Here is a 23,661-nt window from a genome sequence, read left to right on the forward strand (position 1 = left end):
GTCTGGTCTGGTCTCGTCTAGTGTGGAATATCTCGTCCGAGTTATCCACCGCAGATTCAATCAACATTGTCAAAATATCTCACCCGTATAAAGGAATCTCCACATCCCCTTCCTGCTGATCGGCCAAGGAACAGAAACATAGCAAACCAACGTCCCTTTCAGGCCACGATGGCTTTTTGTGCGGCTTATCGGTGCCATACCTATTTTACCTACTACAACGCGACATTTTCGCGATAGATGATACGATGACGAGTCCTTTTTCCCTTGAGTTTGGCGGTTATTGGAAAACGGAACCCAAGTCCTGTCCTTTTGTATATATACCTCATCAATCTAGACGATAGAATCAATAAAAAAAGATACATAATCCAAGGAATGAAGGAGTGGCCTTCGTGGCCTTCTGGAAGCACCTCCGCCACCGTCTCCACCGATAAAAGCGCCGTCCAGGGCCCTGGCCTCTAGTTAAACCAGTTAAGCCGGGATAAAGCTCCAGTTAAGCCGAGATAAACCCAGTTAAACCCAGTTAAAGCTCCAGTTAAAGGTTGCCCAGACAGATAAAGCTCACCTCTGCCCTGCCTTATCGCTTATCCCTTTCCCGTAGTTACCGCCCATCCTCGTTTCTTGCTTATAAAAGAAGTCGGCCATTCAGCTCAAGTGACCTGGCGGTGGATCAACAATGGAAGGGAGGTCCATATTTCTTCTCCCAGGCACTTGAGGGAAGAGATTTCGTTTCTCCCTTGCTTTCTCTTCCCTCATGCTTCAATTCCACCTCGTCACATAAAGCTGGTCGCGACGGTCGAGCATCTCCTCCGTCTACCAAATACAATCAACAGCCAAGGAGGATAGGTGAAGCTGAAGCTGATCAGCATCAAACCATCCTAGTCTGATCCCTGAAGCTGCCGTGGTTTGGTGAAGACAAGGTGAGAGTCAGGTTTCATCCGTTGTACAGCTCAGTTACTAATGCTATGACGTTCTATAGCCAACGGCATCCATCCTTTCTGCTCCCTCGTCGACATCTTTGTCAACACACCTGTTATACCGATAGCAAGCACAATGTTCAGACTATCGGCAAGGAGTACCTTGCTTAGAGCGGCCTGTGGCCCGTCTCCAGCAGTCGCAGCCGCAGCCGCAGGACGAGCTCAGCAAGCGTACCGCAACCTCTCATCCTCATCACCTCTATACAAGGAAGATGAGAAAGCTCCGGCAGCCACTATCAATGCCGAGGGCGGCTTGGCCCGTACCGACGACAGCGTGAGAGTCGAGTATCCCACTGATGCCGAGATGCCACAGACGCCCATAGTGCAGGGCCGGGGTGGTCGCCATTTCAAGAGGACGCTGGCCTCGTTCTCGCTCGAAGGCCGAACATCGGTAGTTACCGGCGGTGCTCGTGGATTAGGGCTGGTTATGGGCCAGGCATTGGTTGCATCTGGTTCGGATCTTGCCATTGTTGACTTGAACCGTACGTATACATGCATTATCAATGGCATTGAGGTGTGGCTGACAGCTCTATAGAACAGGAAGCAGAGCTCCAGGCGAAGAAATTGCTGGAACAGTTTGAAAAGGAGAACCCAGGCCTTGACCGGTCAGTATAAGCTACCAAGCTACCCAATCTACAATATAACGGTCACTAAATAGTTCGTAGCCTCCCCAAAATCACCGCTCACTACGCCGACGTCGGTGATCCCGAGTCCGTCACCTCCAGCATCTCCAGGATCCTCGCGGAACACACCAAGATCGACCACCTGGTTACTTCGGCTGGCTTCACCGAAAACTTCGACGCCATCAGCTACCCGTACGACCGTATCCAGAAGCTCTGGAACGTCAATGTCGACGGCTCGTATCTGTTTGCGGTCGAGGTAGCAAAGCATCTTATGGAGCGCAAGGCTCCCGGCAGCATGGTGCTGATAGGAAGCATGTCTGGCTCAATTGTGAATGTGCCACAGCCCCAGGCGCCGTATAACGCTGCAAAGGCGGCAATCCGGCATCTGGCAGCTTCGTTGGCCGTCGAATGGGCGGGTGCCGGTATTAGGGTTAACTGTATCAGTCCAGGATACATGCTGACCGCCTTGTACGTGCCATCTCCTCGTTTATCCCCTTTTCAGTATCCATGCTAACGGATGTAGGACTCGCAAAATCCTCGACGACAACCCAGACCTTAACAAGAAATGGACCTCGTTAATCCCCCAGGGTAAGATGGGCGTCCCGGAGGACCTGATGGGTGCCGTCGTCTTCCTAACTAGCGATGCGAGCAAGTACGTTACTGGCGCCGACCTGCGTGTTGACGGCGGGTATACCGTCACCTAGACGAAGACTCCAGCCTCACATCATATTTCCAGCATATAAAGCCCATATTCCCCGCGGTTGGCTAGTTAGTTAGATCTGCCTCTTTAATAGTAATTTTCGAGCTTTCCACCATTTGCCGATATCCTTACCCTGCCGTCTATGTAGGCACCCCGTATCCCGGGGTATGATGTCGAGTCCAGCCTCTCGCTGCACGCACTAGAATGATAAAGGAGAGAAAGCCGCTGATACGAGAACGATATCGTGCATCCGTACATGCAGAGACAGGCGAGAGAGCATAGGATGTCGGGACTTCGAGACGAGGTTCTTGACGGTATATCCCAGCCTGTAGGAAAAAGAAATATCGCCTGTCACAGCTGATGGACGACTCGGATGCAAGGTATCGATCGAAAGCTCGCTTCTGGCTGAAACCTGAGCCTTCTGCCCCTGTCTGCGTCTCGTCTGCGGCTTGTCTGGCCCATCTTTAACCTCTTGACCTCGTCCTGCATTCTTCGTTCTATATCGAGGCTTAGGCCTACTCACATGACTTGCCATCTTCTTCGTCTTCGTCTTCTCTTCTCTTCATATTCTTCGTCTTCTTCGTTTTATTCGTCTTCATCTTCGTCTTCATCTTTATCTTGGTCTCATCATCCATCGTTGTATGTTGTCGTTGTTCCGTGTAGTTGTAGCTGTTGCGTTCTGCCGTAGTGGGACATCCCGATCGAGACATCTCAACCTCACCTCTACAACCTCACCTCTTCTACTTCTACTCTACTTCTACTACTATCCTCTACTTCATCTCCATCTTCGTTTTCATTCTTCTATTCTTCCATTCTCTCTCAGCTCATATCTCACCGGACCCGCAGGTCATCCGGACACTTCACGTGCAGCAGCAGCCGACCTCCCCCGTCCGCCTCTTCTATATCACCCGCTCTTCTTCTCTTCTCCCCTCCATCTCGCACCAACACAGCTTCTTCCCGCTCTTCACACGCCATCTTCCTTGCATTGGTGATCCTTCAATCCTCAGGAACAGCAAACCGAGAGCTAAAATACCCCTTTGCGCTCGTGTGTTGGCTGCCGTCAACCCGCGCCATGTTGATCATGCGCGCCCGTTGAGCTTAACCCTGCACACCGCAAACATACATACCAGCGATACCTTTATATACCACAGCTCAGCCACCCGTCTCTTCGCCATTCTCTGGTAGTCTCAAGTGATATCCTTATGCTGGTGGCCGCGTTGAAGTTCACTTTGCATATATACGTTGTCTCGCGGGCGGCTGGACCATGACGGACGCTCTTCCCCACGGCATCGTCTTCAACACCCACAGCATCCGCTCGGAGCTCAACCACGATGCACACGTCGAGGTTGAGGATGTGGCGAGGTTGTGGCGAGGTAACGTCCTCCTTTCCCATTGTCACTTCTGCCGTCTCGGTTATTGACTAGGGGTCTAGTCTACACGACAAACAAGACCACCCTGGAGAAAGATGCAGGCCGACGGCTAGAGAATCTCTTCTGGAGGATATGGAGTAACGGCCGTATCAGCTGCACGATCCGTGGCTACACCTTGGCCTCGCTCTTCATCCAGATCTCGGAGGGAGCGTATACCACCGAGGAGTGGCTGAGAAAGGAGAGAGAGGTAACACCCTGGAATAACACTCGCCCGGAGAATACCGTTTTAGCAATAACACAGACTCTGACTTGTTGAAATCTAGATCGCCGGCCTTAAAGCTAGGGCTATCCCGCACGGGTTCCACGTCGACAACTCCATGCCCAAGTCACCATCTTTTCAGGGGCCAAGCAGAAGCAACAGCTCCAGGCTCACCCCTTCAGGCAGCAGCGTGAGAACTCAGCTTCCGCCATCAATCTTGAAGAAACCACGGCCAACCTCGGACGAGCAGCTGATCGGCTCGCCTTCCAAGGGCGCAGTCACTGCGTCTTATTCTGGAGACAGCCTGTACCAGCCTTCGGATCAATCTCGATCTGGTTCCATCAGGAGAAAGAAGACCACCTTTGCAAGTAACCTCACCCACTCACAAGAGATGGAGCCAGGTTCTCTCCCCAGGAAGATCGCTCGACCCTTTCCCGTGAGGACTCTCGAGAGTTCGGCTGAGCTTCGTCCTCAGTCGCCTCCACTGAAGTTTAGGGGACCATTCGACGAAAGTCCTGCAGAATGTAAGCAGTCCCAGCGCCCTGCTGAAAGGGGCAAAATGTTAATATATCCCCCCTCCAGCCCCTACTGCAAGGCCACCCAACCCTACACCCTCCAGTGTATCGAAAAGGCCACAGTTTAGATCCCCCTTTAAACAACCACAGGGCCAGCCCCAGCAGACAAATTCATACACAACCGAAGAAGGGAGCCTCACCGCAAACATACGAATGTCTGCGAATATCACGCCTGCCGATAAAAGGCTTCTGGAGGAGTATCTCTCAAACTCGGCGGTAACTATAGACCGCAACCCACATCAGGAGCAGCCTTCCTCCGCGTCTCTGGTTGAAAAGGACTTCCGCACCCGCTTCGTCAAGAAACAGGTCAAAGAGAAAGAACCTTACCAGCACGTATCATCCCTTACCAACTTGATTGATGGTGTACAGCCTGAGCCAAAGCACCATTGTCAGCCTTCCTCGTCTTCGCCACAGAAGAAATCCAAGTCAAAGTCGAAATCAAAACACTCGCCCACCCCTTCTTCCTCCTCAAACACCGCCGCTGGCAATAATACTAATAGTAATAACAAACCACCATCTAATGCAGCGGCAACGGCGACGGCGCCAGATGTACCACCACCTCTCGTTTCTCGATCGTCGACTTCAAAATCCCCTTCCACCCAAACCAGGCCGGTCAAATAAAGTTGGACCGGTCATCCAGCCTTACCCAGTTCTAATTCAGGTCGTCGTTCCCCATCTTTTGAATATGTGTAGTTTATGAGTGTTGTACTTCTCCCTCTCCTTGATAGGGATATACCAAGGCGTCAGCATAGGGATATGGATAGATAGATCTACATTCCTTCCTGGCAACGGGGAAAGAGGGATGATATGGCGGAATGAGAATAGTTCGGGCAATGGATGGATAATGTATTGAATGATGAATGGGTATGCGGAGTGTTAATCACCTGGCGGAAGGGGTCTGTTCTTCCTTTCTTTATCTCGTTCTTTTTGTATACCCATGGATGGATTGAGCGCGATATCGGAAAAAAATTATTCAAGTTTTATGTTTTCTTGTCCTCGCTCATGCTAATGCGTTGTAAATGTAAATGCATAAGACTCCTTGAGCGCCGGAAGATGCAAAGCAGAGTAGAGGAAAAAGAATGAAAAGGAAAGGAAAAAAATCTCTAAAGAGAACACCGTAGGAAAATTAGAGGCAAAAGAAAGGATGTTCCGTGCCGTACAACAACAGGGAGAAAATGGTTCAGAAACAACAAAGGTTGGAGGGAGATATCCCTGGAAAGAAAACCGGCAGATAAATGGGTAATCAGCATTAAACCTGCTCAATGTGTTGCTCTTCATCAAAGGCCTTCTCGTTACTCTGCACAGCGCCGGCCTTGTTCCCTCTCCACCAGCGAATACCACACCAGGCACAGGTAATCATCCAGAATGACAGGTTGACCAAGTCCATATAGGCGGAGTGCTTCATGCGCTTGAGATTAGGGTCCTTCTCATCATCGACGGTGATGTACAGCTTGGCGAAGATTCCGAACTGCGTCAGCCAGAGAATTACCAGTACACTGTCGTAGATGAAGCATGGTAGGTGGATGAACGTTGCTTGGGAGAGAGGGCGTCGAACGGCGCAAGGGATGAGGATGTAGACTAGGCCTGAGATGGCAGAGAGAGTTCCCACGACAGTTGCATAGATCTAGAAGGCTGTTAGAATGTGATATACGATAAATGTAGGGGGGAAGTAGATGAGAACGAACCCATCTTGAGTCCTGAGTGTCTCCGTGTTTTCTAGCCCGGTCGACATCCTGCGCATACAGCCCGATGATAGCGATGCCGAAGACGAACTGGAGGAATCGAATGCAGCACTCTACCAGGGTACCGAAGATGGAGCCAGTAGAGTAGCGGCTCTTGAGGCCTTTGAGAAGTAATCCTGCAACGAGCATTTTGATAGATATGTCTTCGGTTGCTGAGTGTATATGGTGGTTGAAGCTGGTTGAGTAAAAGGGGAAGTCGCAGATTATAAACTGGATATATCCCTTGTATTCGTGAATGAGCGAAGAGAGATTAAGTTGATAAACTGTCGAGAGACTGGCTGGCTTCACAGAAGCAGAATTTAATGTAGAAGATGGTATATGAAGGAAGGAAGCAGTGCGCTGCACCACTGGTAGGTATCAAGTGAAGGAGGACAGAAAGAATACAACACTGTTAGTTGAATGAATAAGACAATAGATGAATGAAGGAAAAAAGAAGAAAACGACAAGGAAAGAAAAGGAAGACCGGTGAATGCTGGACTGTTTGATGATGCTGAGAGAAGGGAGGAAGATATCTCGAGGACAGGACGGCTTATATGTCCTTTCACATCTCCCCCCTATTGTCTATTGTTCGATATAGCTTCCATCTCTAAGCCAAAGATAGCTGCAAAGTACCGCTTGTCAAGTCCAGGATCATTCTCATGCTCGAATCAAATGCTGCATATGAACAATGGCCTGGGAGGTCAAATCATGAAACATGCTCGGCCTGGAGTTTCAGCGCATACTATACGCATGAAGATTCTTCAGGTCTGCGATGGGCCCGTCTAAATACAGAGCAGACCAAGACTGATCCTAAGCCTGAGGTTTGCTAGTTGACTAGGGATGGATTGGATGGGAGTTGTCCTTGACTTGGTCTCAGGGATAGCTGGGCGGTTAAGCGCCGGCTTCATTTAGCGCCCGTCAACCCGGACAGGTCAAGGGGATAGGATGTGGTTTAACGACGGGGAAAAGACAGTTTACTCTAGGCCAGGGCTACTCGTTTCATCTACGGAGTATAAACCCGCTGGGTTCTAAAATTAAGAAGCCCGCTCTGGCGGCTACAGTGAAGGGTTCTCTAAGCGCTCTATCCACTCGAGGGTTTCAGGAGGCATCTATTCATGGACACAATGCACTGCAGGGGCGAAGTATTGTACTCGGGAAGAAGAATATGGTTATTTTCATATTTCGTTATACTCATCTCCCATCTCCCGGGGGAGTACGTATATGTATGTAGCCCAATGCTAGCATCCATCTTCAACCACAGCTGATGCTAGCATTGTAGCTCACTCGACTTTGACTTCGACTTTGGACTTCGACTATACTGTAGCGAACAGTATACTCAGCATATAGACTGAGATAATCGCCAGAACCCTAACACAGCAACACACGGCATCATACCGTACCGGACTGCACCACACCGCACAGCGATGACATCTCTCACCACCGAAACAGCTACCTCCACACAGGACAACAATCGTATCTAAAAAAAAAAGGGCGGACGCTTCCAATAGCGCTATGCCATGCAGGCTAAATGCATAGCGTAGCACGCTTCCAAACAGCGAAGCGATGAAAGAGAGCGGTAAGAAGTAAAAATAGAGTGGGGACGTTATGACAGGATAATAAACGAGACTCGAAACAATCAATGGGAAAGCACCGGAACATGCCGACATGACGCTCATATCTATAGATGAGGGAAGGGAATGGAACGGAACGATAAGGGGGGAAATGGGTAAAACGTAAGAACAAGGATAGGGATATGGATAGGGGTTAGGATGGGTTGGGATGGGACTGGGGCGGCAAAACGTGATTAAGAGCTAGCAATGGGTTATAAATGGGATAAACAAGGCACCGAGGAGAATGCACATGAGGTAAGGGGAGAAAGCGGACAAAGGGAAAGGAACAAGTACAGTAAAATGAAGGAACAGGAGAGACAAACATGAAATAAGAGACGCAGGGAGCAGCTGGGCAAACCATGACGAGGTGTAAGCTCGTTGATTAACCGTCAACCAGCTCGTCCAGGACCTCCTCCACCAGCTGGAACTTTTCCCGACTGCAGGCCGCCGCAACCACCGGTACCATCTTGCATTGAATTCGGCGGGGACGGAGGGTGATGGTGTTTGGGGATTGAGGGTGGGATACGCGGGGCTGCGTCTGTATGTATATCGTCATGTCCATCATCTTCATAATCATCATCGTACTCTTCGCCATTATCGTCGTGATCGGGTGGTATATTCTGATCGTTCGGATGAGGAGCTCGGTCAACGTGGCCCTGACTCTGACCATGCAGTGCAGCAGCATTCTGTTTGGCGGCGTTCTTATTCCCCTTCTTCCCCTTGCGGCCCTTCATCTTGGCCTTTTCAAGTAATCGGCGCTTCTCAGCTAATCGTCTGCGTTCCTTGCGGTCCTTTATTTCATATTGTCGAATTAGAGCTTCAGGAGGATGGCCGAAGATGCTTTCGTATTCGCAGAATTCACAGATCCAGATGCTTTCGAGGTCAGGCGGGTGGTGGAGGTTGGTATATTGTTGTTGGATGCGACGTTGGCGGGCGGCGTGGGCGTAGATAGCACGGGCGGAACGACGAGGTTTTCGAGGCGGTGGAGCTGGTGTCTGGGTTTGACCTGGTGGTTGCTGCTGTTGCTGTTGCTGTTGTTGTTGCTGCTGCTGCTGCTGTTGACGAGCCTGTTGCTGTTGTTGTTGGTGGTTTGCTTGGGTGGCCATGTTGGGACTTGTCTGGGTTCCTTGGGTAGAGAACCCCCGTTGGCCTGGCAAGGGGGGTTGAGCAACGGAGCGGTGGTGTTCGGGGAGAGAGTACGGGTGTGCGGACTGCCAGGCCATGCCTCTAGAGGAATCTGACTCGCAGGTAAACGTGAATTGCGTTTTGGCCGGGGCCGATCTTTTGGTCTGGTCGAGCAAGTTGATACTCTTTTGGCCCTGGGGAGCGGACGAAGAGAGAGCTGCAGCGGCATTGGCTATTGCTGCAGATATTATACCTTGGTCTTTACCTGGTTCTGGGGTGTGTGTGTGTTAGAACGGTCCAGTATATAAAGATATATATGGTGTGAATAAAATTTACCAAAGTTTTCCTGGGCCAGGGCACTATCGTGACGTCGACCGGTGGACCATGAGTTCGGTGAATGGGCAGCGAGCGGTGTCCGGGCGGTAGCACCACGGCCAGAGCCATTCCTTCCATATCGACCTTTACCTGACATGCCAGCAGTTCCAACGGGGGAGGCAGGGTTCCCTGAGCCGTAGTATGAACCCGACCCGCTGCCATCGTCCACTGAAATCGAAGCACCAGAACCCCCGCTGCAAGACAAGCTTGCAATCTCTGAGGAGAGGCTGGAATGGCATCCTAACCCGCCGGACGTAGGTATCTTCCTCTTTTTCTTATTATTTGTATTTTCAAACGCATCATAGCCGTCCTGGGTGCCGGTCGATGCCCCCTTTGCGCCACCCACCGCAGACGACGGAACCGAAGCTCGCTGGAACCCTACACCTCGACGGACAACCACCGGTCCGTCATCTTCACCCGACTCCAGCCCGTCCTCATAAGGGTGGCGGTCGTGGTGGTCGTGTTCGTGTTCGTGGTGGTCGTGGTCATGTTCGTGGTCATGATCGTGGTGGTCGTGGTGGTGATGGTCATGGTGGTGGTCGTGGTGGTCGTGGTCCCCGTCACCACCGTCAGCACTGTGTTCGTAGCCGTAGATGTTACGCTGGACGTAGACCTTGGCGTCGTTCAGGGAGTCTCCGGTGGTCGAGTAGGCCCCGTAGAAGAGCTGTGTGGTCGGCTGTGAGGGAGGGTAGAGGATGGTGTCTGCAGCGTCGGAGGAGAGACGGGAACGCAGCGGTCTCTTGGGCAGCGGCCGGATGAGCCGCTCGGGGAAGATGGGAGACGGTGTGTCAGGAGCGGAGGTGTACGCTCCGCCTGTTCGAGGGTTCATCAGATCGTCAGCGAGAATATTCACGTCTCCAGAGAGCAGTATCAAAAGCCAGCATCAACCCCTGTGCCTTGATATATGGATATGTGGCCAACGTACTCAGAGTGGCAGCCATAATGCGTCCTGCAAGCTGCAGCGTGTGGCTGTGAATGCTCGTCTCGTCTTCTCGTCCTGTCAGCTTTTCGTCCTCCTCTCTCTCGTCTCTCTCGATATTCCTCCGTGGTGGTCGTGTTTATGTGGTATGGGTGGATGCCCAATACTGAACAACTGTCCCAGTCCACAAGTCAGCACCGAACCAAGCCTAGAGATGAAACTGCACGATCACGGCAGCTATAGACCGTAGCTATCTTCTTACCACGCCGGCCCCGAGTCTGGCTGTCTGGCTGTTTCTTGCTGCACACTGACAGATCACACGGAGAAGCGAGCAGGCGGGAGATGCAGCAGGCGGAAGGGGAGCAGGGAGCAACGTCTGGAGTCCGTCTGGTCGTCTGGTCGTCGCTCGGGAGATGAAGGCTGTCTGCGTCTCGTCGTCTTCGCTTCGTCGTCAGGGTCGAGAGTCGCTGGTGTTGCTGTTCTTCATCTGCTTCTTCTGCTTCTTGTTCTCGTTCTCATCTTCAACTTTCACTGTTCGCTTGCCACGCTAGCCGTTTTGGGTCAGGTACGATCTGGAGGAGAGAAGTAGAGGATATAGAGGAGAGATAGAAGTAGAGGAGAGAGATAGAAGATAATAAGAGTAAGAAAAAGAGAGAGAATACAGTAAGAGTAAGAGAGAAAGGATATAAGAAGAGAGTGGGAGAGAGAGAGAGAGAGGTCTGCTGGTTGCTATGGTAGGTCACGATGCTCGTTTACTTTACTTCTACTTCTACTTCTACTCCTTTTACTTATTATTCGGCTGTCTGTAGTATATTTGACCTTGCTCTTGACCTCCTTAAGCTATCCTGACCTCCTTGAACTGTCTGAGCTGCTTGTTCTTCTGCTGTTTGTTCTGTACTCGTTCTGTACTCGAGTCACCGTGATGCGGACAGCGTCGGAGTGAGAAGATGGTCCTAGATAGAGAATAGTCAGTACAGTAGAAGCAGAAGAGAAGTAGAAGTAGTACTCTGTATATAGTAGGAGAGGTAGAGTAGGTAGGAGAGTAGGAGAGTAGGAGAGTAGGAGAGTAGGAGAGTAGGAGAGTAGGAGAGTAGGAGAGTAGGAGAGTAGGAGAGTAGGAGAGTAGGAGAGGGAACATACTGTAGAACCACGACACCGAGCAACATCCTCTTTATTCTTTCTGTATATTCTCTTCTTTATCTTCTCGTCTTCTCTCTTCTCTCTTCTCTCTTCTCTCTCATATCTGTATCTTCTCTTGTGTCTTCTCTTGATTGTATGTTCTTGTGTGGTGGTTATGCGCGATGACGAGGGGAACTAGCGAGTCTCCTCCAACTCCTCCATCTCCGTCTCTCCATCTTCTTCATCCTCAACCGTCGACCTCCCTCAACCACGATCACCGCTCTCCCCCGGCTTCTGAGCATGTAGCAGCCCTCGTCCTCGCCTGAAGCCGTACGCGAGACTTGAGTTCCACCGCCAGACCTGCTAACCATCCCAATTGCCCGTTGACGCCGCGATCGAGCGAGAATTTTAGCCCTGACCGAGCTCTGCATCCTCCACCACCGGCTGGCACCTCACCGGCCTCAATACCACCATATACCACTCTGTTTGCATATATCTCTTCCAGTAAACACCTGCTCCTTGCATGCGCCCACCGCCATGAACCCTCGTCGCTCCTCTCGAGCCCGCGCAACGCACCCAGCTGCCCCAGCACCCACCGCAATGCAACACTCGACCTCCTCCAGCTCCATCAACTCCCTCAGCAGACCAGAGCGCGCCACGCGGTCGAATAACGGTAATAAGCCTACTCCGCCGCGCAGGACGGCTGCTCAGCGCTCCCAGTCCATCGACGATGTGGCAGATGCCGCCAGCTCGAAGAACGACGCCACCTCGACCAGCACTCGCCAGCAACGGCCCCGGGGCCGCGAGGAGGTCGAGGTCGAAGTCGATGCCGACGTCACTCTGACGGGAGACGAATTCGACGAGGAAGGCGAGGAGGAGATCACACGCTGCATCTGTGGGCATCAGGACTATCCTGGCCTGCCTGCCCACGCTGCCAATCGCATCGCCGGCCCAAAGGCTGCAGCGGCCAGCAAGGACGAGACGGCCGCCGGTGGTGCTGCTGGTGCTGCTGCCGGTGCTGATGCGCAGTCAGAGGATGCCGGGAGCCTGTTCATCCAGTGCGATGAGTGCAAGGTCTGGCAGCATGGAGGATGTGTGGGCATCATGGAAGAGTCTTCGAGTCCAGACGAATATTTCTGCGAGAGATGTCGCAAGGATTTGCACAGTATCATCGTTGGACCGCATGGGTAAGTCGTCTTTATCAATCGACTTTTACTATTTTTTTATGGGTGGCTGGTGTATTCACCGCTGTGTTATTGCGATTCACGTTTACCATTGATTCCGAGCTCAATACCGCAAGTTGTTCTCACAACACACAAGATGGCCTCACTCGGGTCAACTCTTTACTTTTACATTCTACCATCTCCTTATCTACATCTTCACACATTCCTCGCTATCAGCTCAAATGTGGCCATCACGCTTACGATCTCGCAGCCAGAAATCCTCCCACTACCTCCCGGTGGCCGGCTCTACCTCCTCCGCCTCCTCGACAACCTCCAGAGACTCTACCAAAACTTCAAAGGACAAAAAGTCCAAAGGCAGTGACACCTCCCCGCGAACGAAGCGCAGGACTATGAACAGTCGCGATGCTGCCTACGACGAGGAAGAACTGCTCCGTCGAGCCATCGAGGAGAGCAAGGAAGACACCGCCTCGCTCGTCGACGAGACTGGAAGCCGCAGAGGCAAGAGGAGTCGCAGTGTTAGCGAAATGTACGTCTCATCCACCTGCGTATAACGACGTTAAACTAACCAGTTGGTAGAAACAAACAAGCTGCTAAGAGACAGCGCACAAGCTCGCCGTCTCCATCTTCCCGCTCTAAGCCATCCCGGCGCAACACTCGCTCTCCCTCAGAGGAAGAGTCAAAGTCAAAGGCTGCAAGTGTCAATGGCAACCAGAAGAAGACCAGAGTCACCCGAAACCAGCGCGAGAAGGAGGTCGAACCTGAACCTGAGCCGGAAAAGGACACCGTACCAGAAACCGTTAACCGCCGTAAAAGCAGAGCCGATCGTCGCAAAGGCGAAGGTAAGTCGTTCCTCCATCCACTCTACGAATGACTTATCACTAACTATTCGCAGAGTCTGAACCCCCAGAAACCGCTTCTCCAACAAAACCTACTCCTAATGCACCCGCACAATCCATTCCAGACACTCCAACGGCCTCCACACCCATTCCCAAACCTGCCACTCGCAAGTCTGGTCGCCCTCCAGCCCGCCGCGGTCGTCTAGGTCGCAATCAATATACCCGAGACCGTGACCCTCCCAATGGCGCCGCAGACACCACTTCCAACTCTCCCCGCCGTGGCCAGTCCCGCGACGACGGCGCAACAGGCGACTCTCCAACCAGCGCCGCCAACGCCGGTCCCAACGGTCCATATTCTGCAAACGGCGAGTCTGGCAAAGCAAGTCGACCACGCTACATGAACCCCAACCGCACCACAATGAACGACATGCGCCGGCGTGTAGCTGCCATTCTAGAATTCATTTCACGAATGCAAGTCGAAATGGCCGCGAGCGGGGAACAGCCTACCCGGCCGACCGACGGTACATCAACCGTAGCAACAACCAGCCGCGACATGGCAGCTACTCTCGCAAAGGCAGAGGCACTAGTCAACGGCCTGACCAACGGTATGGCGACAGGCGAAAACCAGGGATCATCCATCTCCACGTCTGAAGCACCGACTTCAGCGCCCACTACAGCCTCTGCGGATGCGACTAGCAAAGAGAAAGACTTCAAAGACCTCACCAGCGGCGAGATGATGGACGTCTTGACCAGAGGTCTCTTCAAATGGCAGGAGATGTTCGGCAAATATGGCGATAAATAAGCACCATGCCATACTCCGGCCATTTCTTCTCCTTGTCTTAGTCCATCCTTCGACTTGATGCCATGTGATATGATACCATTGTACATTAGGAGTTCCCGTTTCTTGCATCTTACTTTCTTCTCTTCGCAAGCATATTATTTTTACCCGATACATACATACATGTCCCCCCTCTCCTCGAAACCCGCCATCCGCTTTGATAGCATTGCAAATACCCCGGAAGGCATCCCTCAGGCATCAAATACCCATCCATCTAATCACACTCTTCCCTCTATATCCACCTCTATACCCAGGGTTCCAATCTCACCCTCCACTGCCTTCACGGATCATATCCAACTGTTCAACCAACATCAATCAACATAGGGAATGGAGTTATATCACATCTTCGGCGCGGTTTTTTCAAGTTATTGCCTTATTACTTTTCTTCCTCCAATGCCAAAATAGCTCTCACCGACGTTCAGATCTGATTCTTCGTTTTTTTTCGTCCCATCTGCATTCGCGTTGCGATTTCCATAATACCTACCCGCCTAAAGTCAAGGACAGGGTAGGCTGGATAAGATACCAGCTCCACTGCACGCAGGAAATCTACTCTTTTTTGCCCCCTTTCATTCAACCGGCGTTTATCGCATTGCGACTCCTCTACCTTCGTCTTAAACTTGCTTTTTTTCTCGTTCTTCTTGTCTGCTTTCCTAGACGTTTAATGGCGCATATATGCCGGATGGATCCAGGCGGTAGGCAAGCTATGTTTGCTTTTACTATTTGTTTGAGTGTATATCAAAATTAGGCCTTGTTATGAATCAATACAGACCCATTTCGATAGTTTGATGTCTATACTTTGGTATGAAGCCTCTCTTGAATCTAGCTTATATCATAGTGATATGCCGACCAAGGTCACTGTAACAGGTCATCGGTCTACGTTCAACTTATTGAGGTAGCATATTCATTATGTAGATCCTGACTTCATTTCAAGCCATGTAACTATCTCAAAGTAAATTTCCCGAACAGCACAAAAACGGAGTAAAAAGTAAATATGCAAAAGCCAAAGAGACAGGATTAGAAAAGATGTAGAGGTTTACTATTACCACTTGCTTGCCATGTCTGTCGATAATGCAATGAACTCCATCGCGCAGGATGGCCACGCAGGCGGCCTTGTAGGTATTGTTTGGTTAGGTCGGGATCCAGCAGTGACTGACACGCGGGCGGTTATCACTTGCCCTTTCAATATCTATACATAGATAGTCCTTAGTTGCCGATTTGTTCACTTCGATGTCACTGACCGTGAGCTCAGGTATAGCTCGGGGGGCCATCATTTGGCAAATATGTTTCACAAACAGTGCAGCCCATCTATGCCACATTATTTCAACACCTGTATCCGTCAGATAATCGTATGACATATAAGATATTCGGAGATAAATAGTCAGGCGCCTTAACTTTGTCGGAATCGAACGCCATAACCGACAGTTCCAGCTAAATTGACCCAGACTCTGCAGACGTGCCTGGATTTGAAGGTTGCGGATTCGTCTGCGGTTTGCAACTGTAATGTTTCGGCTGATAAGATGTGGGTGCGAGGTTTGGCAAGTGTAATTCTGCATTCTGAAGTGATTTTCATGTGTGATAGTCACTCTGAATACATTTTCTCCGTAGAGGATGTCCAAACATTCCTCACTGATTTGTCTCGACACCCGGAGAAGGTTGTTGTTAGCCCGTCTGATTCTGAGTGGAACCTCCACATGTTCGATAAACCAAGGGATTGTATTTGCGTTGGAAGGTATAACGATCTGGCACTTTCTGGGTTGCAGTAATAGTAGACCTCCAAGCGTAGCTCAAATGGGAGATCCAGCAGGCGAGAGCGAGGAGGACTGGAAGGAGCATCAAACTTCCTTATAGGTCTGGTCGCCTGCCCCTGCTTGCTGCGGCTTCTTGTCAATGCAACCATCTTTTCATGGCCAGAATCAACGTGTTTTTCGAGGTAATCCGAGTCCTAGTGTAGACAACTCTATATGGCATAAGGGAATCGAGATATAGATCGGGAAAGTTAGACGCGGTGTGGATATTCAAAGTGGGACAAGGAGAATAAAGTCGCGCTAGACGAGGATCCCGCGCGGCTAAAGTATTTAGGGTCCACATATCGTCACGTGGCATAAGGCAAGGGGAAAAACATCTGCAGGGGAGAAAACTGTTGAAGCAGAAGAAAAGACACAAATATTGCAGGATCAGAGTAAGGTCAATGTGGGATCCTTGGAGCGAGGGATGCGTGTTGAAGATCATGCTGTCAAGGCGAACCGTCCCCTCTGAAAGATAAAATCGCCGTGGATACCGTCCCGAACCGTCCGATACCTATGAGGTAGATACTGCTTGACAAGCTCCGTGGTGGCCTCCTTGCCATCCTCATCGACTTCGACCACGGTGTAAGATGTCAGGTACTTGGCAAAGCACTCCATCAAGGGCCCGAACCACCCAGCCCAGCTCCTGATCTTCTCGGCGAGGGCTGGGTCATATGGCAAATGAGCAGGCTGCGCCGGCTGCTCTGCAATGATCTTCAGCTGTCTCAGGCCGGGCAGTAATGAAGACCACAGCCCGTCAGCTGGCACTGGCATCTGGCGACTGTATGCTGGTCCCATATGACGTACAATAACCACGACGTCTCGGATCCTCGCTCGGTTTTCAGCGGTGATCCGGTTGGCAACCAGGCATCGTCTAGATGCGTTGAGGGTGATATAGAAGCGGTTCCTACCATATAACATGTTCAAGCACTCTTCGCTGACTTGTCTTGACACACGGAGAATAGCATGCTTATTCTTGACGTTTGCCGTCCTGCTAAACTGTGGCATGCTAGGGCGGGCTCGGAAATAGCGAATCTCCTCAAAGTGACTGTTGTAGGGGATGCAATGGGAATAAATCTCATGACGAATTTCAAAAGGGAGATCAAGAAAACGAAAGGGGGTGTTAGTTGACACGGCCAGTCCGAGGTCCTCCATGGCTGCTGAGGCTGGGTATACGATCGATGGGATGGAATACGGTGTAGCGGCCTGAGGGGTTAGGTGTATATATACCTGATAAACCCCCTGTCCCCAAGCCAGTTAAGAATGAAATATTGCCAGCTCATATGGCTATCATGCAGACTTCGATTGCCGCTGCAGGATATGCTTCCCGATAATCTCGCTGATCACCTCGCTGCTGCCATTATCAAATCCAAAGATAGTCTTGGGGGATAAATATCGACCAAAGCCCTCCACATAGGCTTCGAACCAGTCTCTATAGGTGAAAAAAAAACCCCGGTGCAGCACACCATACACATCCTTTACCTTGATGGAAAAGCGATCCAGATTCGATAACAATGAAGCAAAACACTTGTTCATCTGGCAAGGATCGCCGGTATGAGTGAACAGGGGACTTTGTCGCTTAGTTATATAACGAGCACAAACAACCACCACGTCTCTATCCAGCTGTCTATTTGCGGCACTTATCCTTTCCATCTCCTGTTCACTGCCAACGGGGGTCACAGCAATTTCTACCATAATATATCGCAAGACACGCCCTTGCTAGCTTCCTTTGAGACACGGAAGATGGTGTACTGTCTCTCGCTATGGACTTCCCTCTCATCGGGTTCTCCAACCGCTGATATCCCGTTCGTTGCATTCCGGTGATCGTATTTTGGGAGCGGCAGACGATCGTGGCACGAGACAGTACGAATAGATTTCTCGACGAGTTTCAAATGGGAGATCCAGGAATTGGGGAAAGCTTGTATAAGTGCGGGGGTGTCTCTGCCTCGCTATCTGTAAGTCGCTATTCGTTGATGAGGTGACTTTCGCTTCCTCGTCCATCTGGCCCTCTTGCGTTGCGGCCTGGTTGCAAGTTGCTGGTTTTAAATGCATGATAGATAAGGGACTGGGTAAATGGTGATGGGCAGGCTGGATGGCTTTATACACGGCGAACCCCCTGCTAGGAACGATGAAACACTATATTGATGGCGCCGACTACTACCATTATCTAAATATGGAGTAGCTATGTATATATTCATCCCGTATATATAGAGTACTCCGCGGGGTTCAAGTTTCTTGACACCTCCAACCAGCCACTTCATCACTGGTTAATGTGATAGCATGCTAACGTCCTTAGCTATTCAAATATATAAAGACAGACTCCTAGCTATCTAGGATATATAACTGATTGTAGTAGACCAGGTGTTACTAGGTACAATATGTAGTATGTACGGTATAGACTCTTGTATAGGGTGTTAATATATGGGTGCCGGAGAACAGGGTGCGAGGGCAATTCAGACACGCCGAAGGCTAGGCCCATAGGTCCACTCACAACATTTTTAGGCGTGATATAATAATAATCTGTACCACACACATATTACAAAAAGCACCGAATATGTCCATTGTACACATAAGGGAGGTTCCCCAGTATTCAATCTTGATTGGGCTATGTAGTTCTGAGATGGATGCCCCAAAGTCGATCAACCAGCCAACGTACGGGAAACTAGGATGGAGATATGCTCTCTAGTAGATAGAGATACCAATCATCCTCATCCACCAGGCTCAAAGTGCGAGTCAGCCCAGTGCATTCATAGACTCAGGATAAAGGCCACTAAACTCCCAATCAATAATCCCAGTAATAATATAACAGCCGCTAGGATCCTGTTTCACCATGATATTATCAGTCGTTATATCACGATGGGTGAACACCAATTCTTGCGTTGAAGTGGAGTGGTCATTCTTAATAAAGGAACGAAGGAGTTCAACAATCCATGTGGCCTTGGTGCGGGAGCATCAGGTGCCCATTCTGCAAGATATTTCAAGCCCGTGTACTCTGTATGGTCTTTATTTCCAGTGATAACTTTGGCGACGAGGTCTTCATTGCATTTCCTGTGAGTTATACCCGCAGGATCACAATGGCGACTGGGCGCCCAGTTGTGCCGACTAAAGAGAAACGCATTTCTGAGAAAAGAGCCCCTGAGTTCCACACACGTCTTGGTCTTGCTGGAACCGCTTCAGTTATCTTTCCGTCATCTGAACAGGTGGTCTTTGCTTGCACAGTCAGGAGAATCAGTATATAGCGGGCCAGATGACACAGAAGAGTCTCTCGTTCTCTCCTTGAAAGCCCTTATTTGGAACTCGACAAAGCTCTGGGAAAGTCCTATTAGAGGTGTTCCGGCTCATGCCTGAGGGTGTCATGGAGTTCGTTTAGTACTCGGAGGTTGATGCTTCCAGCATAAGACAGCTGAAAATACTGAACATTCTGATGCTCGCGATGATAAGAGTCAGGGAACATTGATAGTAGATCTACCGCAGGATCCTTTTCCATGGCTGCCTTGAATTTCAGCAGAATTTCCCTGTTCCATTATGCTGCTTCAGCATTGGAGAGTGTCAGGGCTCGCGCGGCTTCTTCTGTGCTGTACATGGTGAAGGTGAGACCAGCAGAGGAAGTAGCTCCAGACGTTTAGAGGTCGCGTCGTAGAGTCTCGGAGGTTGCTGGAGTCTTTGGACGTTGTGGGAAACCAGAGGATTGTGTTGGATGTCAAGTTTGCATGTTTGGAGACCAGCAACGATTTCCCGGTCACCATAGAGATGAAAAAGGAACAAGATAAATCCCATAACCGAGCTTCAATCCACTTTAATATTATATGTAAATTCTCCCTAGAACGATGATGTGAGTCTTGCACAGAAGACCAAGAATAATCCATTTCCCCTTTCTACACGCATATTCCCGAATCATAACAAATAGATTAACCTAATCATAACGTAGAAAATCGTAATATCTGGATGAACCAAATGGCCGCGACGGCGGAAATCGAGCAGCAGAAGCAAGTTGCCTACTAACACGCGTCCAGTATTGGCTCCCTTTCTCAAACGCGCCTCTCCGAAAGACTCGATCGCCAATTTCCGTATCATTCGCTCTCTGATATCCTTCAGGAAGACACCTGGCTGCTAAATCGGTGACGGTCTTATTATCGTTATCATCAAGAATAACCTCCGTTTTGGCCGTGAGATATTTCGCAAAACATTTCAATCGCAGCTCAAGGCGGTTTATATCAGCTACATGAGTAGGCGATGGCAACAGATATATGACGAGACATAATCGTTTCAATCCCGGTATGATAGATGCCCATAACTCTTCGGACGGTGGGCCGTTCCGCCGCGACGTAGGCCCGGGACTATAGTCCTGTTCAAAGACGATAGTGATGTCTCTGATGCGTTTCATGGTTGAAGGTCTTAGTTCTCTCTCGAGTCTGGTTTCGAGGTGGCCGTGGAACTGAAGCTTGATCATGTTTTGGCCGTAGAGGAGCTCAATGCATTCATTGTTGATTTGCTTTGATACGCGGAGAAGAGAGTATTGGTTCTGTGATTGTTTTCTCTCTTTTTCTAAGGTTACCCTGTGGTTTCCACACCAGGGGTATATGGGGAATAATCGAGGGTGGGAACCGAGGATGACGCAGTAGGAGAATATCTGGAGGCGGACTGAGAGTGGTAGGTCTAATAGACGGGGGGCTGGGGGAGACTCCATGGTGGTATATGCGTTCTTCAGGGTATGGAGGTTATGTGTTCTTCTGGTACAGAGGTGAAGAGCAGGTCAATCATCATGGTAGGGAGTAAAAGGACGGCCTTTATGTAAGTGCATATGGGATAAACACATCATCAGCATTGTGCTACCATGCATGAACAAAGGAACACAATAGAGCAAGACAGCGTACAAGTATGGGGTACACAACATATACATCAGGATCACACAGGTGAGACAAGGACGTACAAGTGAGACAAGGCTACAAGGGAAGTGGTTGCAAATAAGAGACCATTTTCATTTCCATTTTCATTTTTACAGATTTGATTAGGAGTATGACAATGACAGAGAGAGTAAGGCATAGACAAAGGAAAGGATTTCACTACTACTTAGATGGGTTCAAGTTATTAACAAAAGAGATAAGAGAGAACTAATTCCAGAGAAAAGTATCATTTGACAGCTGACATGCAGGCACAATATCCAATAGCCCCAAATCCATATCCAAGTTTTCATGAGTCAGGGTAAAAGGGACACGGGTAGTAGATATCGATCACACGATGGGATTGGCTGGTTTGAATCTCTAGAGTATGTTAGTAAGGAAGGGAAGGGGTGGAAGAGATAAGGTTAAGGTTGTGGGAGCGTACCTTTGTTTAGAGTCTGGAACCGTGGATGACCTTGTAGTCGACGACGAGCTCACGACCACCATCGTTGATGACGAGGGCGCGGACGGAACCACGGCCCTCAGCAAAGGCATCGGAGATGCGGTTGAAGAGGTTACCCTGGTCGACGACGCGGAGACCCTGCTTGACGTCACCGGACTCGGTCATGGCGACGAGACGGTTGTCGTCGCGCATGTCAAGGACACGGTAGGTCTTGTAGACGGGGCCGAGCATGCTCTGGACGACGACGGACTGGGATGGGTGGGAGATGAAGCTGGACTCTTCGTGGAGTTGGCGGGTGAAGAGGTCGACTCCGAGGTAGCGGTGCTGGCCGGTCTGCTGGGAGACGGAGACACGGATAACCTGGCAAGGGCGGCCCTGGAGGATCAAGAGATCACCAATGCGGATGAAGTGGCAAGGGATGGTGATGGTGTCTGGGGGGTGTCCACCACGGGGCTGGACGACACGGACGGTCTCGCGGGTGACACCTTCAGTGACGCGGCGCTCGTCAGATATAACTCCGTCTTCGTGGGTGCTACCATGGCCATGGTGGTGGTGGTGGTGGAAGGGATGGAGCACGCGTTCGGCAGCACGCTCGACTCCACGGCGGAAGGAGTGGTACTGACCTTCGTCGTCGTAGTAACCCATTTTGGCTTTGGGGTCTTTCTCGTGAACGATACGGTGATCAGAGATGAGGTTTAGGGTAGCTGGCTGCTTGGACTGTCCTTGATAGTCGATATCACGGACTTCGACTGGGGGACGGCTGGTGTCGATTGGCTCGTAGGCTTTGCTGTAGGCAACGTCTACTTCACGGACGGTCTGGGGTGGTCTGGAGGCGTCGATGGAGCTGTAGGAGCGGTTGACGGAAACGTCTACTTCACGGACGGGCTGGGGTGGTCTGGAGGCGTCGACGGAACTGTAGGAGCGGTTGAAGGAAACGTCTACGTCACGAACTTGACGGGGTTCAGGTTCGTACTGGGCTTGGTAGCGAGGATCAGTACGGGCACGGTACTGGCGTTCAGTGATATCAAGCTGAGATTCAAATTCTGCCTCTCGACGGTCCTTGGTCTCGTAGTATCTATGCTTGGTTAGGGGATGTAGAACGTGAGAAATAATAGATGTTGACTGACCTTTCGCGGGAAAGTTCTACTTCTGGGTGGTGGTGACGCGGGTTCTCCTCGTGAGCGACAACGGTGGTGTGCTTGTACTCAGCGACTGGACGGAACTCTTCGTTCTGGAATCGGTGATCGAAAGAAGAAGAAGAGGTTCTTGGGTCTGGGAGCGGGCCTTCGTATCGAGTATCTTCCCGTCCGACGCGCGAAGCACCTGAAAACTTGGCCTCTCCCTCTACTCTCTCGTGAGTAGTCTCAGAGACAGCGACAGCAGCGTCACTCCGGTACGACGACGGGAAGACACTGAAGGGGATGGGGACGCGGGCGTCAAAGTCCAGATTGGCTGCTTGAGGGGCGTCCTTTCTCGAATGCCTTTCGAACTGGGAGACAATTCGAAAGGCTAGACAAGAAAAGACGAAGTCTCTCAAGTCCTACGGCAACGGGGAATGGGGAAGAAAGGAGGTGGGTAGAACGAAGATAGACAGGAGTCGGTCTTGTTCTGGGTCTGGTGAGATGGGGATGGGTGCAATTGGTGATGCTGGAGATGCGTGAAGTGAAAGGAAGATGGAGGGAGGAGGGAGAAGAAGAGAAGAAGAAGGGAAGAAGAGGACGAAGAGGAAGCGAGGGAGCTGTTATTTGTCCTTGCAAGGGGCGCCCTTACCATACCATACGCGTGTTTGTTTACTTTACGACACGCCCGATCCGGTTAGTCCGTCACATGCATACTCCATACACCATACATACAGTTACATACATGATACGTGATACGGAGACAGCTGTGTCATTTATATATATATGTTATTGTTGGACTATCTAGTATGGATATGTTATTGATGGCTGGTGAGTGGTAGAGGTAGATGGTAGATGGTAAGGTAGGTAAGGAGGTAAGAGGTAAGGAGGTAAGGAAGTAAGGTAGAGGTAAGGTAAGGAAGGTAAGAGGCTGGCGTGGACCTGGGTGATTGGGTTGCCACCTAGCCGCCAGCATGCAGCCAGCTCTGCCAGCTCCAACTCCAGCTCCAGCCTGTTCCCAGCCATCTGACAGCGTCGACCTCCTCGGCTGTGCACCACTATAACATGCTTACTTCACTCTCGGGATCTCGCTAGGGGTTGCTGGAGGCTGGGAGCTGCATTGGATGCTGCATTGGATGCTGCTGAATGCTGGCTGGGAGCTGGGTGTTATGCTGGATGGATCTGCTT

General features: G+C 50.6%; 7 protein-coding genes across 7 annotated transcripts; 3 read left to right on the plus strand and 4 right to left on the minus strand.

Moving 5' to 3' along the window:
* Positions 1-1,050: 1,050 nt before the first annotated feature.
* GIQ15_06696 (D-arabinitol 2-dehydrogenase) lies at positions 1,051-2,301 on the plus strand (the record flags this gene model as incomplete). The annotated part of the gene is made up of 4 exons (XM_033554113.1): positions 1,051-1,456; positions 1,510-1,579; positions 1,640-2,065; positions 2,121-2,301. 4 exons carry the CDS (start codon positions 1,051-1,053, stop codon positions 2,299-2,301), a joined length of 1,083 nt encoding a protein of 360 aa, XP_033403628.1.
* Positions 2,302-3,561: 1,260 nt separating this feature from the next.
* GIQ15_06697 (uncharacterized protein) lies at positions 3,562-5,122 on the plus strand (the record flags this gene model as incomplete). The annotated part of the gene is made up of 4 exons (XM_033554114.1): positions 3,562-3,670; positions 3,730-3,914; positions 3,991-4,450; positions 4,509-5,122. 4 exons carry the CDS (start codon positions 3,562-3,564, stop codon positions 5,120-5,122), a joined length of 1,368 nt encoding a protein of 455 aa, XP_033403629.1.
* A 628-nt stretch (positions 5,123-5,750) lies between these two features.
* Positions 5,751-6,372, minus strand: GIQ15_06698 (uncharacterized protein; the record flags this gene model as incomplete). Its single annotated transcript, XM_033554115.1, has 2 exons — positions 5,751-6,125; positions 6,187-6,372. The coding sequence occupies 2 exons, from the start codon at positions 6,370-6,372 to the stop codon at positions 5,751-5,753; spliced, it is 561 nt and encodes a 186-aa protein (XP_033403630.1).
* A 1,849-nt stretch (positions 6,373-8,221) lies between these two features.
* Positions 8,222-10,161, minus strand: GIQ15_06699 (uncharacterized protein; the record flags this gene model as incomplete). The annotated part of the gene is made up of 2 exons (XM_033554116.1): positions 8,222-9,228; positions 9,294-10,161. The coding sequence occupies 2 exons, from the start codon at positions 10,159-10,161 to the stop codon at positions 8,222-8,224; spliced, it is 1,875 nt and encodes a 624-aa protein (XP_033403631.1).
* A 1,746-nt stretch (positions 10,162-11,907) lies between these two features.
* On the plus strand, positions 11,908-14,192 carry GIQ15_06700 (uncharacterized protein; the record flags this gene model as incomplete). The annotated part of the gene is made up of 4 exons (XM_033554117.1): positions 11,908-12,557; positions 12,805-13,080; positions 13,131-13,393; positions 13,447-14,192. The coding sequence occupies 4 exons, from the start codon at positions 11,908-11,910 to the stop codon at positions 14,190-14,192; spliced, it is 1,935 nt and encodes a 644-aa protein (XP_033403632.1).
* A 2,261-nt stretch (positions 14,193-16,453) lies between these two features.
* Positions 16,454-17,167, minus strand: GIQ15_06701 (uncharacterized protein; the record flags this gene model as incomplete). Its single annotated transcript, XM_033554118.1, has 1 exon — positions 16,454-17,167. The coding sequence occupies one exon, from the start codon at positions 17,165-17,167 to the stop codon at positions 16,454-16,456; it is 714 nt and encodes a 237-aa protein (XP_033403633.1).
* Positions 17,168-21,343: 4,176 nt separating this feature from the next.
* GIQ15_06702 (woronin body major protein) lies at positions 21,344-23,249 on the minus strand (the record flags this gene model as incomplete). The annotated part of the gene is made up of 3 exons (XM_033554119.1): positions 21,344-22,430; positions 22,483-22,864; positions 23,219-23,249. The coding sequence occupies 3 exons, from the start codon at positions 23,247-23,249 to the stop codon at positions 21,344-21,346; spliced, it is 1,500 nt and encodes a 499-aa protein (XP_033403634.1).
* Between the last annotated feature and the right edge of the window lie 412 nt (positions 23,250-23,661).

The sequence above is a fragment of the Arthroderma uncinatum genome (assembly GCF_011692745.1).
Source record: "Arthroderma uncinatum strain CBS 119779 chromosome Unknown scaffold5, whole genome shotgun sequence".
NCBI classification, from domain to species: domain Eukaryota; kingdom Fungi; phylum Ascomycota; class Eurotiomycetes; order Onygenales; family Arthrodermataceae; genus Arthroderma; species Arthroderma uncinatum.